This window comes from Seriola lalandi, unplaced genomic scaffold, assembly GCF_002814215.2.
Source record: "Seriola lalandi dorsalis isolate HSWRI2012SDOR001 ecotype SW California unplaced genomic scaffold, Sedor1 jcf7180002054574, whole genome shotgun sequence".
Classification (NCBI taxonomy): Eukaryota; Metazoa; Chordata; class Actinopteri; order Carangiformes; family Carangidae; genus Seriola; species Seriola lalandi.
The window spans coordinates 165,472-177,971 of NW_019525127.1; the positions used below are offsets into that span (position 1 = coordinate 165,472).

The window sequence follows — 12,500 nt, forward strand, 5'->3', positions numbered from 1 at the left end:
GCGAAAAAAAAAAAAAAAACAGAGAGAGAAACTGTGAATAAAATCTGTGAACAAATGAAAGCAGTGGTGAGGAAACACAAAGACACCGAAGAAAGAGGTGCTTTTCAGAACATCTGTGTAGATACACAGCTGAAGTTAGAAGTATGTAGAAGTAAAGGTCAGTCTGCTTGACCAAAAGAAGTTTTTGACTACACCTATTGATCACGCTCCTAACCCAAGCAAAGGCCTTTCCTCCACGATGACCACAGCTAAATGTCTGAGCTGTAGGCATAAACACAATAAAATGAAATAGACTCTCTCTTCCTCCAGCCACATCATAAAGCACCAGTTTAATACCAAATACATCAAATTAAGGAAACACGACGCTCTTATTGCAGCTTTTTTTGTGTAGTTAAGTTGGTGTGTGTTGAGTTGCTAAACTTAGAACCACTGCAATGACACTTTTTTATAATTTTTTCAGCTGCTGGAAAAGCGACATTAAGGCAGGAATTTCAAGGGAAAAACAAAAGTGTGATACCAACAATTGGATATGTGACTTTAAGGTTTCATACACCTCTGCCTGCCTTGTTCTTTCCTGGTTCTGTTTCACCTTTTCGTTTTTTATTAATCCCTCTGCTCTGCCGCCTTCCTCTCTCCCTCTCAGACCCACATGGTCCATCATTCACCATCGGTAAGGCCATATGGCTTCTGTGGGGTCTGGTGTTCAACAACTCTGTGCCCGTGCAGAACCCAAAGGGCACCACCAGTAAATTCATCGTATCAGTGTGGGCCTTCTTTGCCGTCATCTTCCTGGCCTCCTACACTGCCAACCTGGCTGCCTTCATGATCCAGGAAGAGTTCGTGGACCAGGTCACTGGACTGTCTGACAAGAAGGTGGGATTACACACATGCGGACACACAGAAAAACACACATACACGCGCACACACAGAAGAAACTAAATGCATTCACAGTCAGGGTTGCTCTTGTAATGGATGCCAGCCCTGCGGCCAGACAGGACTCTCCAGGGAGCGCCCTTGGGCTTCAACAGCCCAAACCCTCTGGCCGTAGCTGTCACCACACTAACACTGCCAGCACAGCAGACCCACAGGCGCACACGCACGCACACACACACACACACAGGCTGCATAGATCAAAGACGCGTGTGTTTGTGTTTTTGTTTGGATGTGTGTGTGTGTAGTTTTCAGAGGCTGGCAGTGTCAGCAGAACCTCAGCCAGTCTTACGCTAGACTGGACACACAATGATGATGACTGATGAGTCCACTCCACTGTGTCTCCCTCCTCCTTTCTCCTCTGTCTCTTCTTGTCACTGTCCACTCTTCCTCCTTACTCCTCACCCCGTGTCTCTCCTTCACTTTCACACGATTGCTACCTCTTTTACTCGGACTCTCTTCCTCGCCGTATCTCTTTTCTTTTTGTCACCCTGTGTCCTCCTATCACTTTCCTCTTGAAACAATCTGTGTCTCTTTTCCTTTCCTTTCTTTCTCTCCCCCTGCAGTTCCAGAGTCCGTACTCCTACTCCCCTCCATTTCGCTTCGGGACGGTTCCTAACGGCAGCACCGAGCGCAACATCAGGAAGAACTACCCAGATATGCATCAGTACATGACCAAATACCATCAGAGCGGTGTCCAGGATGCACTGATCAGCCTCAAGACTGGGTACTGTAAACTTGTCACGCCCACTCACGTCAAGTTGAGGCTTATTATACCTGAGAGGATAATTCTGTTTGCAGACAGCATGCTTAAGAACATGTGAAAAGACATTGCATCACAGAAACCGGGCCCCTTGGGTCCCAACACCAGCTCATGCTCAAATGCTGCAGTAACTGTGCTGAGTGTTTTCTGTCACCGATGGTAATACGCAGAGGTTGTCTGCAAGTGCTCATTATACAGTCGTGTTGCTGCTGGAAAGAAGGAGCTGCCAAAACAGAGAGAGTGTAATTTGTTCTGGAGTTTGCCACCTTTATTCTCCGTCCTAAACACACACTAATAGAGGGATGGCTGCATTGCTTTTATTTGTTCATTAGTTTTGTGTGCTTTGATCTTTAGAATATTTTCCCCAAACATAATTTTACTTTTTGCTTTTCCCTCTCTGCAATTACTGTATTGATACTGCATATCAAATAGATAAATAGATACGTTTTTCATATCTCTTATATGAGGCTTACTTTATAAAACGTCTGTATAATGAACGAGTTCAGCACAATCATCAGTTTTTAATTTAATTCTTAAGCAAAAATGGTTGTTTGGACAAAATAAAATGTCAATGGTGGAGTCAAAATTTCAGTTACGTCAGAAAATGGCTTTGACATATAATACACATGTAAACTGCTGCATATACTAATGGCATGCAGTGTACACATAAATGAATGAATATTAGCCTTGAATTCTCCGTGCAGGAACAATATTCAAACTATTTCTAACAACACATATTCCATGTATTCATTTAACATATGCCCTGTGGTGAACACTTTAATTCAAAGTGTTTTATATTTCTGCATACATATCTAGAGGGCCTTGGGCGGGTGGATTAGCACCAGGGCTTATTCACTGAGTTATATAAAAGCGTTTTTTTGCTCATAATGAAGTTAAAAACAGGGTCCTGCTGTTATATAGGCCGATTCCATCAGGTCCTGGTTACATTGTGTTTGGTTAAGAGTCATACATCAAACTTGTGTTTTTGCTGAGCTCAGATGTTTCAGCTCCACACGAGGGGATTGGTTTGAATTCACCCTGTCACTTCAGAATAATGACAAAACCTGCGAGTGAAAGAGTGTGGCTCCGCTCCAACAAAGACATCCTCGTGCGCGTGAATATTTACTCTTGCAGCACAAGAACGTCCAAGAAAACAGAGCATTGTGGGTAATCCAAGTGGTTTGTTTGTGGATCTGAGCAACATTGTTCCAGTCACTACACTGTGGTGAAGTTTCTTTGTTGTAGTTTGATGGTTCAAATTTCACATCTTTCGCTCTTTTGCCGTCAATTGAAGCAACATAATGAATCACACGGGTTTAATAGAAACAGATTCACATTTTAAAAAAAAAGAAAAAAGAGAAGACAAACAATATTTAACTGTTTATGACAATTTATCATAACATCGTGTAAAAAGTAATAAGAAATATTGATGCTTGGATTGACAGAGGAATATGTCAATTATCATAACATATTATATAAATATTAATTTCTGGTGCCCTCACAGTGTATTTCTGTGTCCCAGCCTTTTTGGCCTGTGACCCCTTAAAATGAACCAGTGTCTACTTGTCACAGTGTATGGCCTGTTTTACGAAATACGCTTCTTCGCTTCCTTGCTGAGAGTTAGATGAGAAGATACAGCCAGCAGCCTGTTAGCTTAGCATAAAGACTGGAAACAGAGGAGATCTGTGAGCCTGGCGCTGTCCAAAGATAACATCTGCCTACAAGCACCTATGAAGCTCACTAATTAACACTTTATATAATGTTTGTTTAATCCATACAAAAACTGAAGTGTCAAAACAACAAGTTGTGGTTTGATAGGTGTTTATGTGCTGGACTATTTCTTAACCAGAGTGGTGTTGATCTTCTTCTCATCTAACTCTCTGCAGGAAAGTGAATATAAGCATTTCCCAACTAGAATGGTACTCAGTGTAAACCGCATACCTCCGCCCAGGCCAAACAATCCTGCACATGTCTGTCAGATCAAATTATACAAAGTCATAGAGCTCAACACCATAAATATGTCTGATATTTTACATGAAAATCCAAACATTATTTTCTTTGAATTTGACGAAAATGCCCAAAAAATGCCCTATCTTATAATGTGAAGCTTCTTTAACCAGATCTGCACCAACTTTGGTACAAATCTGTGAAGTACGTTTTGCGTAATCCTGCTGACAAACAAACACACTGACAGACACAGGTGAAAACATAACCTTTGTGGCGGAGGTAAAAATGTTGAACTATTCCTTTAAAGTGTGTGTTAGTTTTGAGCAGTCTGACCACATGGTGACTTCCCCCTTTTGAACTGTTTAATTTGAGAAGTCTTTAGAGGCCAACTGTCCAGAATTTCACAGTCGTACTGCGGATATAAATGTGTAGCACAAAAAGTGTTTGTTTTATTTTTTTCCTTTGTCCTTTCATGGTAATCATTTCACAAACCCTTGTCATCCTTTAGGCGTGGGAACCACTGTTCTTGACAGTAAATCAGGAATGTGTGCTTCTCTTACAGAAAGCTGGATGCTTTCATCTACGACGCCGCGGTGTTGAACTACATGGCCGGAAGAGATGACGGCTGTAAGCTGGTGACCATCGGCAGCGGGTACATCTTTGCCACCACTGGTTATGGCATCGCCCTGCAGAAAGGATCCTACTGGAAACGGCTGGTTGATCTGGCCATACTGGGCATCATAGGAGACGGTGAGGCGCTCGGACACATGCACGCGCTGCTCTGAAGTTTCTAGGATGTTTCTAGGCCTTTAGTGTTATTACAGCTGTGCCAATGCTCAGCTTTCCCTCCTTCTTCCCCCCTCCCCCAACACTCTCCCTCTCTCCTCCCTCCCTCTGTCAGAAAGCTATCAGGGGCTAGTCTTAACACACCATTTCATCATCATTACTCTGTGTGGGTTTGTGTGCGTGCGCGTGTGTGTGTGTGCCCACCGTGTCCTGTTATGTTTACTCCTCCGGATTGTTCTGTATAATAAGCTGTGAGAGGGTGCGAATGGAAGAAAGAGAATGAGCCAGACAGAAATCAAACTGCTGAAACCACTAAAGGGCTTCGCTTCACACCCGGCCTTTTTATTCAGGGCAAACACCTGCGTGCTCAAGCACACACACACACACACACACACACACACACACACACACACACACTAAGACACACAAATACGCTCAATCTGATAATAATTCCTCCCATCTTTCTTTATCACTCCATCACTATCAATTCTTCCTCCTCCTCCTACAACCTTTTTTCACTCCAACTCCTGTCTCCTTTCCATTACGATCTATTTACCACTTCACCTCTCTCCCCTCCCCCATTCTCCTCTCCATCTTCCCTCGTAATGATACACCCCTTTTCCCACCACACCTCTCTTATTCCCTCTTCTACCCAGCCCGTCCCTCCTTCCACTCCTCTGTCTTGTTCCTCACCTCTACCTTCTGCTGCCATCTTAAACCTTCACTTTGCCTTTTCTCTACCTTTCCAACAGGTGAGATGGAGGAGCTGGAGGCCCAGTGGCTGACTGGGATCTGCCACAACGAGAAGAACGAGGTGATGTCCAGCCAGCTGGACGTGGACAACATGGCGGGGGTCTTCTACATGCTGGCCACGGCCATGGGCCTCTCCATCCTCACCTTTATCTCTGAGCATCTTTTTTACTGGAGGCTGAGATACTGCTTCACTGGTGTCTGCTCTGGAAGGCCAGGTCTGCTCTTCACTATCAGCAGGGTGAGGAAGGGAAGCGTTTCTAATAACTTTCGTCCACTGCAGGAACCTTTCCCAGGAACTGCACCTGCATTCTGACAGCAGGACGTGGGCCCGGTTTCAGTTCCTGGGAGGCAGTTTTTGCTCCTTCTGCTTCTGAAGTAGTACTTTCAGATTTTTCAGTTTGAATTTGAGTTTGAATCAGTGCGGAGCTCCACTCACTGATCAAACACCGTCCTCAAGAGCGCAACAACTAATGTGCAGCATTGATTCAGACTGTAAGAAATCACTGGTTGTTGCAATATCAATATCAGGACTTGAGATAGGAATTTGTTGTAGAGTTATTGACGTTTAAGCATTAAAGCCGACTTGCAGACTACTCTGAAAAGGAGAGAGATAAAGAGAAAGAGTGGGTTAAATGCACTGAGGCTTACCGAGAGAAAAAAAACTTAACTATATTTGTAGATTGTTTTAATATGGTTACATCCTGAAGCAGAGAAATGACAGAAGAAAAACCTCGGCACATTATTGCGACTTTGAAGACAGGCGGCAAGCCTTTGTGGTGTTTAACAACATCAATTCAAACTTCACACAGTAAATTACAAAAACAGTTACTCTGTTGCTTGTCTCGTTGTGTGCAAAAATTGCATCTCAAACAAAGCAGTCGATTTTTAATCCATTTATCTGTCCAATTTGCCTAATCTTCATGGTTCTTCAGATGCGATGAAAATGCAAACAGGAAAGCGCAGAAAGGGCGTTCAGTTGTGAGAATGCCTGAAGAATCTGTGGACATCTGTGTATGTGTGTATTTGTTGGACGCACACAATAGAAGGAATCTGTGTATGTATGTGTGTGATAAAAGAGGAAAGAGGGGGGATAGTGTGATTATAGAGCGCAGCTGAGAGGAATTTACCGCTGCGCATATGGACGGCAGGATAGAGGAATCAAACAGCTAAGAGGATGACAACGTGGACGCACTCTCATATACATACACGCAAATCACACACAAGCCTTTTTCTCTCTCTCTCTCTCTCTCTCTCTCTCTTACCCACACACACACACACACACACATACATACACATGTACACACACACATACACATGTACACAAGTCTGGTCTGACAAAGTTAAAAATGGTTTCACATATGCAGGTGCAGTGAGGTGAGGGACAGGCTTAACCACACACTCACACACACGGACAGACAGACAGACAAATGCACGCACAAACAAACCTAGATATACACACACAAAACAGAAATGGGCACACCCAGACAGACCATTTTTTCATTATTCATATGTCATGTCTCTGTGTTAGGCAGGGCTTTTATTCCAGACGAGCAGCATTTCACACATTAAGTGTTTTACAAAAAGAGTGCAATGTGCGCCTGTGTGTGTGTGTGTGTGTGTGTGTGTGTGTGTGTGTGTGTGTGTGTGTGTGTGTGTGTCTCAGTGTGTATGCATGCTGTTAGAGCAGCGATGCTGGAGGTTAAGTGGCTCTAGGAAGAACATCTCCTTGCACTCAAAGACTCCCTCCAGTGACATCATCACCTAAATTTAATTTTCTAGGCGCCTCTCAAAGCAGTTCATCTAAGAAAGGGGAGATTATCTCTTCGAGCCATATTACAAAACAAAATGAGGTTAAGGTTTGCTGTAAACTCACTGGAGGAGAGGATGCAGAGGTCTCTTCTAATTTACCTTGCAAGGAAATTAGTCTAGTGCACATTTGAACTTTTTTTTTTATTATTTTTGCAAAGTCATAGGATTGAGAATTAAGAAATTTTATCTTCCCACTCCCCACTCCTCTCCCCTCCTATCTCTCCTGTCCTCTCCTCTCTTCTCCCCTCTCCTCTCCTCTCTTCTCTTCTCCACTCCTCTCTTCCTCCTCCTCTCAGGGTATATGGAGCTGTATCCACGGCGTTCATATAGATATGAAGAAGAAGGCTCCCGAGCTGGGCTTCAGTCCTCAAGCCAACATGCTGCACCTGCTCAAGTCTGCCAAGTCCATTGCTCTGTCTTCTCCCAAACGCAACACTGTCCTCTTGCAGCCTGGCATCCTAGATATGGTGTCAGGGAAAGGTACTGTAATACTGTTATACACAGTAAACTATTAATATTTTACATAACATTTAAAACAAAAATCATAGAATCTACCTGCGGCACCTGTGATAGGATCTCTCACACGTACAGAGGTTACCCTGCCCTTTCTATGCGGTCTGTGTTTGCATAAGTAAAGGTGACTCCCTTCACCTTGTTGTGGACTCCAGGCTTTAATCGCATTGACTGTCATGCACGAGCTCGCCTCATGATTAGAAAAACATTAGGTAGTATACACAGCGTGCCAGAGCAATAGATAATTTATCACCTAACTGCCTGAGCACCCATCCAAACATCCATCTATTGTATCTGCTGTCTGAGGTGCATCTCTCCTTGTCTCCTAGGTAACTCACTCCATAGTCTGCCTCCGAAGGGTCCTGGTCTCTATAGCAACGCCGCTGGTCCACAGAGTTTCCTGTCATTGTCCGGGCGACACAAAAACCTCCTCAACAATGCTGCGCCATTTCCTGCGCAACAAAAACCCCCTCCCCCCCTCCAGACCAGCCCCAACAAGCCTCAGCTGTCAATCACCAACGACAACGGTAAGGCCCGGATGACGGGGCCGGCCTGCTCTGCGTCAAAACCTCGAGCCCTGTGGAAGAAAAGTGTGGAGACGCTTAAGACACAGCCTACTGTCGTATCTCCCAGCCCTGGCCAAAGCCCCGCCCCAGCATCTGGACCCGGACCTCCACCAATGAAGAGCCAGCGCTACCTGCCCGAAGAGCCGCCGCCGCACTCCGACATCTCAGAGTGCTCCAGCCGGCCGCAGTCACACAAAGATTCTGACTCCATGGCGGCGAGGGGCGGATTTAAGCCTATCAATCAGCTGAGAAAGAGGGGTGGGGGTGGAGGGGGGGGAGGAGGAGGAGGTGGGGGCGGAGGAACCAAGATCTACTCCATTGACTCAGACCAGGCCAGTCTCCACTCAGCTCCCCCCTACCAGCGAGACAGCCAGGGGGGAGGTGACGACCACAGTTACCCTCCTGACCTGTTTCCACCTGACAGCACATACTCACACACTCACACACACTCCCACCAGGGGGACACACCCATTTTGCAGCTGAGCGCCAGCCTGCTGCATCACAGTCACAGCGCTGAGGCTGACCTGCACTCTCTGAAGGACAAGAAGTACAGCACCTACACACACAGCAGGTACCACACACACGGAAAATACACACAAGAACTTGTTTCAAGTGCTTTCATTGTCTTTTTCGTATAATCCTTGTCATCCTCTCTCCTTCTAGTGTGAAAGACAAGGCGGGAGGTTCGTTTGATGCCCCCAGTGCAGGTACGGGGACACAAGGCGTCAGGCCTGGTCACTGTCGCGCCTGCCTGACCAAGCTGACGGGTTACTCCGGCCTCTACACCGTTCGCTCGCCACAGGCTCGCTGTGATGCCTGCGCCCACCTGGGAAACCTGTATGACATCAGTGAAGACCACCTCCATTCACACTACGCCCACACGCACACTCACCCACACAGCGGGGACATGTTTACACACTACCTTCCCCAGAGCGAGCTGGGCCTGGTGGGCGAAGGGGACGGGCTGGTCAGCCACTTTGAGCCCTCTTCTCCCTCTCCATCTCCTCTCCCCACCTCCTCGTCGGCTCAGCACCTCCAGCTGAGCCGTCAGCACTCCTATGAGAACATGATTCCAGACAGCATTCCCGAGCGGCAGTCACAGCCTCACACTCACCTGCGGGGGCTGAGCCTGCCTGACAGAGATAGGGAGAGGGAGCTGACCCTGGACGAGGGGGCCTATGCTAATGTTCTCACAATGCGCTCTGATCGTCCGTTCAGCAGCCGCAGCCCCCCCTCTCCGTCACCGTCCCACCACCACAGTCTGGACGCCCCGATGCCCCTCCCCCGGCGCTCAAAGAGTCTCTTCCCCGATCGGCCCTCTCACAACCCTTTCCTCCAGTCGGCCCCCGGCACAGCACAACGAGATCCTGCCTCCCAGTCTGTCACACGCATGCCACAGAGAAGTTCTGCCCACGAGCTCTACAAGCAGCGAATGCCGCTGTCGCTTACCCTTGGTAACCATGGCAACCATCAAGTCAACCAGCATGGCGGCCATATCGACCAACAATTGTTCTACCCTCAGCAGGAGCCCCCTGTGGTGGCTTACATGGTCCCACCTGCTGCCTCTCAGCCAATGAGCTATGTGACAGCGCCGCGAGCCTCCAGCGCGGGCAGCAACCGGCCACGGCTCTACCGCCGCATGCCAAGCATCGAGTCTGACGTCTGAGAGTCACGCACAACATCCTTACTCTCACTGAAACACACTAACACACACGCATGCAAGAAAGAGGTGTGTGTGATCGGACCAGGCAGCTCTGATTCTAAGCACATATACAAAAACACACACACACAGACGCACACGCAGGTGAAAGACGGGAAGGTTTGCTCTGGACTAAAAGGTTAATGGCGATGCTGAGTAAATAAATCATTGTTTCTTTATCACGCTCTCTAGAGGGCAGGGTTTGGGCCACAGGGACACCTGGAGGCACAATACAAGTTGAAGAGTGTGTGCGAGTGTCAGTGTGTGTACTTGCCTCAAGCTGTGGGCAACGAGGCAAAAACGGACAATATGTCTGACAAGACAGATAGAAATCTTGGCGGAATAAGAGGGACACTGTACAGTGGGATCTGATGGAAGATACGACGGAGTGTTTGGAAGAAGAGCCGACCTGTCCCGCCCTCTCACCAGCCTCTTAGGGGAGATAATGGGGGACACAGAAAACCCCTCTCTTTCTGAGATTACACACACACACACACATACACATATATTTCACCTAAACACACCCGCCCCTCTCCAGGACTCTCCTGTTGCACTATGATTTCATACAGTCAACCCGTTTGTTGTCTGAGCCTCCAAACTGCACTGCCAGCATGGCTTAAAGAGTAGTAAACTACACTAGAGTAATCCTTGACTTGAATGGAAATTACTATCTATGTAATAGACTAGACGGGGAGGCGGGCAGCTGGTCAGGACACAGGTCTGAGAAGTGTATCAGCGTATCCTGCCCGCAGATGTACAAACACTTGAACACACACGCGCTGTGTCTGTTTTTTGGGGGAAGTTAGAATAAGAAGAACCGACTGTTGGTTTCTGCTGATGTCAGTTAATTGAACATTCCAAAAAGTGGACCAAACATGGCCGCCAGTAAAACGCCTCTCAGGATGAGAGTGTGTGTTCCAGTGTTTCTAGATCTAGAGACATTACAGTATAGCATCCTTGCTTCCTCTCTTAGCTAGCCTTCAGGTCATACTGCATGCTTCCTACTGCCCTGTGTTACAGTTAAACTCCTATACAGGGTCATATGTGCACACACTCGCACACAAATATATATGCACATACACACACACGCGCACACGCGCACACATGCACATACGCAGTAGTCTAAGATAGTAGTTTAGGGTGGGTGTGTGTGTTGAGGCTATGAGATAGCTTCTCTTTGTGCACTTTGTAGATTTTATATCCTGCCACCTAACACAGACGTTTGACCAAAAACACTTTTATACTGAAAAATATGAATATTCTCAGTCATTCGCTGGATAGATGTTTTCTTTTCTCTTATTTCTCTTTGACATTGGGCTTTAGGGCACCATTAAGGGCACAGTTCTGTCAGTTTCCATTGTGAGGTCAGAAGTTTTACAGTATTAGATAATGGGTACAGCATCATACAGTATACACAACACTAACTCTTAATCTTTCTCTTCTTTTTTTTTCTTTTTTTTAAACCTTTACTGTGCTCACCCGGCGTTCTGGCCTTTCCTTCGTCATTCATCAGTTTTTTTTTGTTTTCTTAATTCTTCCTTTGTCTTTTTCGCTCCTTCCCTGCTTCTTTCTATAGAGTAGATTGAGTATCAGAAGAATAAAGTTCAGTCGTGGTGTTTAAAAACGCAACATATTGTTGGAAATCACTTAATATCCTTAGTCGTAAGAATTCATCAGATTCAACAACCGGCTCTCGTAGGATACAGTACTTTTTTCTAATAACTTTCTATGTTGAACAAAAGAGCTCGAGGCCCGTTTTAATGTTTCCGTAGTGAATTTAGAGGCTGAGTGCATCACTGTTGCAGATTTACTCATCAAATTAATACTTGTGGACGAGCGCCAGAGTAGCTGGTACTTGTGTGGCTCTCTGTTGGCGAGAACGCGGCGCTGTGTCTCAGCAGAGAGAGTCACGTGGCAACGCAGAGAGTTTGCAAAGTGACTCGTTACAGAGGCAACACTCACTCACACACACACACACACATTCATACACACACACACACACACACTTGACAAGCTGGCAATGTGTGTATGAGTGTTCTAGAAATCCATAATCTACTGAGTAAGGGCATTGATTTTTGAGCACAAGGATTTTGATGGGAAAAGGACTTGATATCCCATTAGCTGAGCATCTGTCTCTATTCTCTCTCTTTCTGTTTTCTATTCTCTCTCTCTCTTTCTCTCTCTCTCTCTCGCTCTCTCTCACACACACACACACACACACACATACATATATCTATATATATGGCTGCAAAGAATGCAAGACAGTTTGAAACAAAAAACGCACCTTTGAACGGTGAACGCTGCCCCTCTTTTGGTAATCTTAACAGGTTTGGTGTGTGAGTTATATGCACAATATCAGGTTGCAATATTATACTTCTGTACAGAGAAATCTTTGTTTTAAATGTTAGAAACTGAATTCATTTGTTTGATTTGAATGGTATTAAGTGTTGAATTCATTTCAATAACAACGTGGCTTTTTATTCTGCTCCTTTAAAAAAAAAAAAGACTGGCATGTTTTAGATTCTTGTGATTTCTTTTATTTTTTATTATTATTATTTATTTATTATTTATTTTCTCTGGTGTGTTGTTGGTTGGTTGGGACCTCACTGTACAGTCCTCACTGCTGGGTTAACGGACTAGTTAACTGTCCTGGTCAGCTCACTTAACTAGCCACACGTAGCTGGGTCTCTCATCTGAATCACGCTGAATGAATAATGATAGTCCAGCCTGTGTG

The 12,500-nt window shown here is 45.7% G+C and overlaps 2 protein-coding genes across 2 annotated transcripts in view; both read left to right on the forward strand.

Annotated features, from left to right (window-relative positions):
• The window catches only part of LOC147818494 (glutamate receptor ionotropic, NMDA 2A-like), a 42,471-nt gene extending 33,591 nt beyond the window's left edge, over positions 1 to 8,880 (forward strand). The window contains exons 14-21 of the mRNA XM_087176951.1: positions 644 to 873; positions 1,497 to 1,657; positions 4,203 to 4,390; positions 5,179 to 5,417; positions 7,285 to 7,468; positions 7,831 to 8,638; positions 8,731 to 8,774; positions 8,870 to 8,880. Of these exons, the coding sequence (XP_087033077.1) occupies positions 644 to 873; positions 1,497 to 1,657; positions 4,203 to 4,390; positions 5,179 to 5,417; positions 7,285 to 7,468; positions 7,831 to 8,638; positions 8,731 to 8,774; positions 8,870 to 8,880 (1,865 nt within the window). The remainder of the gene's footprint in view (positions 1 to 643; positions 874 to 1,496; positions 1,658 to 4,202; positions 4,391 to 5,178; positions 5,418 to 7,284; positions 7,469 to 7,830; positions 8,639 to 8,730; positions 8,775 to 8,869) is intronic.
• LOC111663260 (glutamate receptor ionotropic, NMDA 2A-like) overlaps positions 8,377 to 12,500 on the forward strand; it is a 4,916-nt gene continuing 792 nt past the window's right edge. Inside the window, exons 1-2 of the mRNA XM_023417394.2 lie at positions 8,377 to 8,638; positions 8,731 to 12,500. The exon at positions 8,731 to 12,500 is cut by the window's right edge and continues 792 nt beyond it. Of these exons, the coding sequence (XP_023273162.2) occupies positions 8,975 to 9,733 (759 nt within the window). The 5' untranslated portion in view covers positions 8,377 to 8,638; positions 8,731 to 8,974 and the 3' untranslated portion in view covers positions 9,734 to 12,500. The remainder of the gene's footprint in view (positions 8,639 to 8,730) is intronic.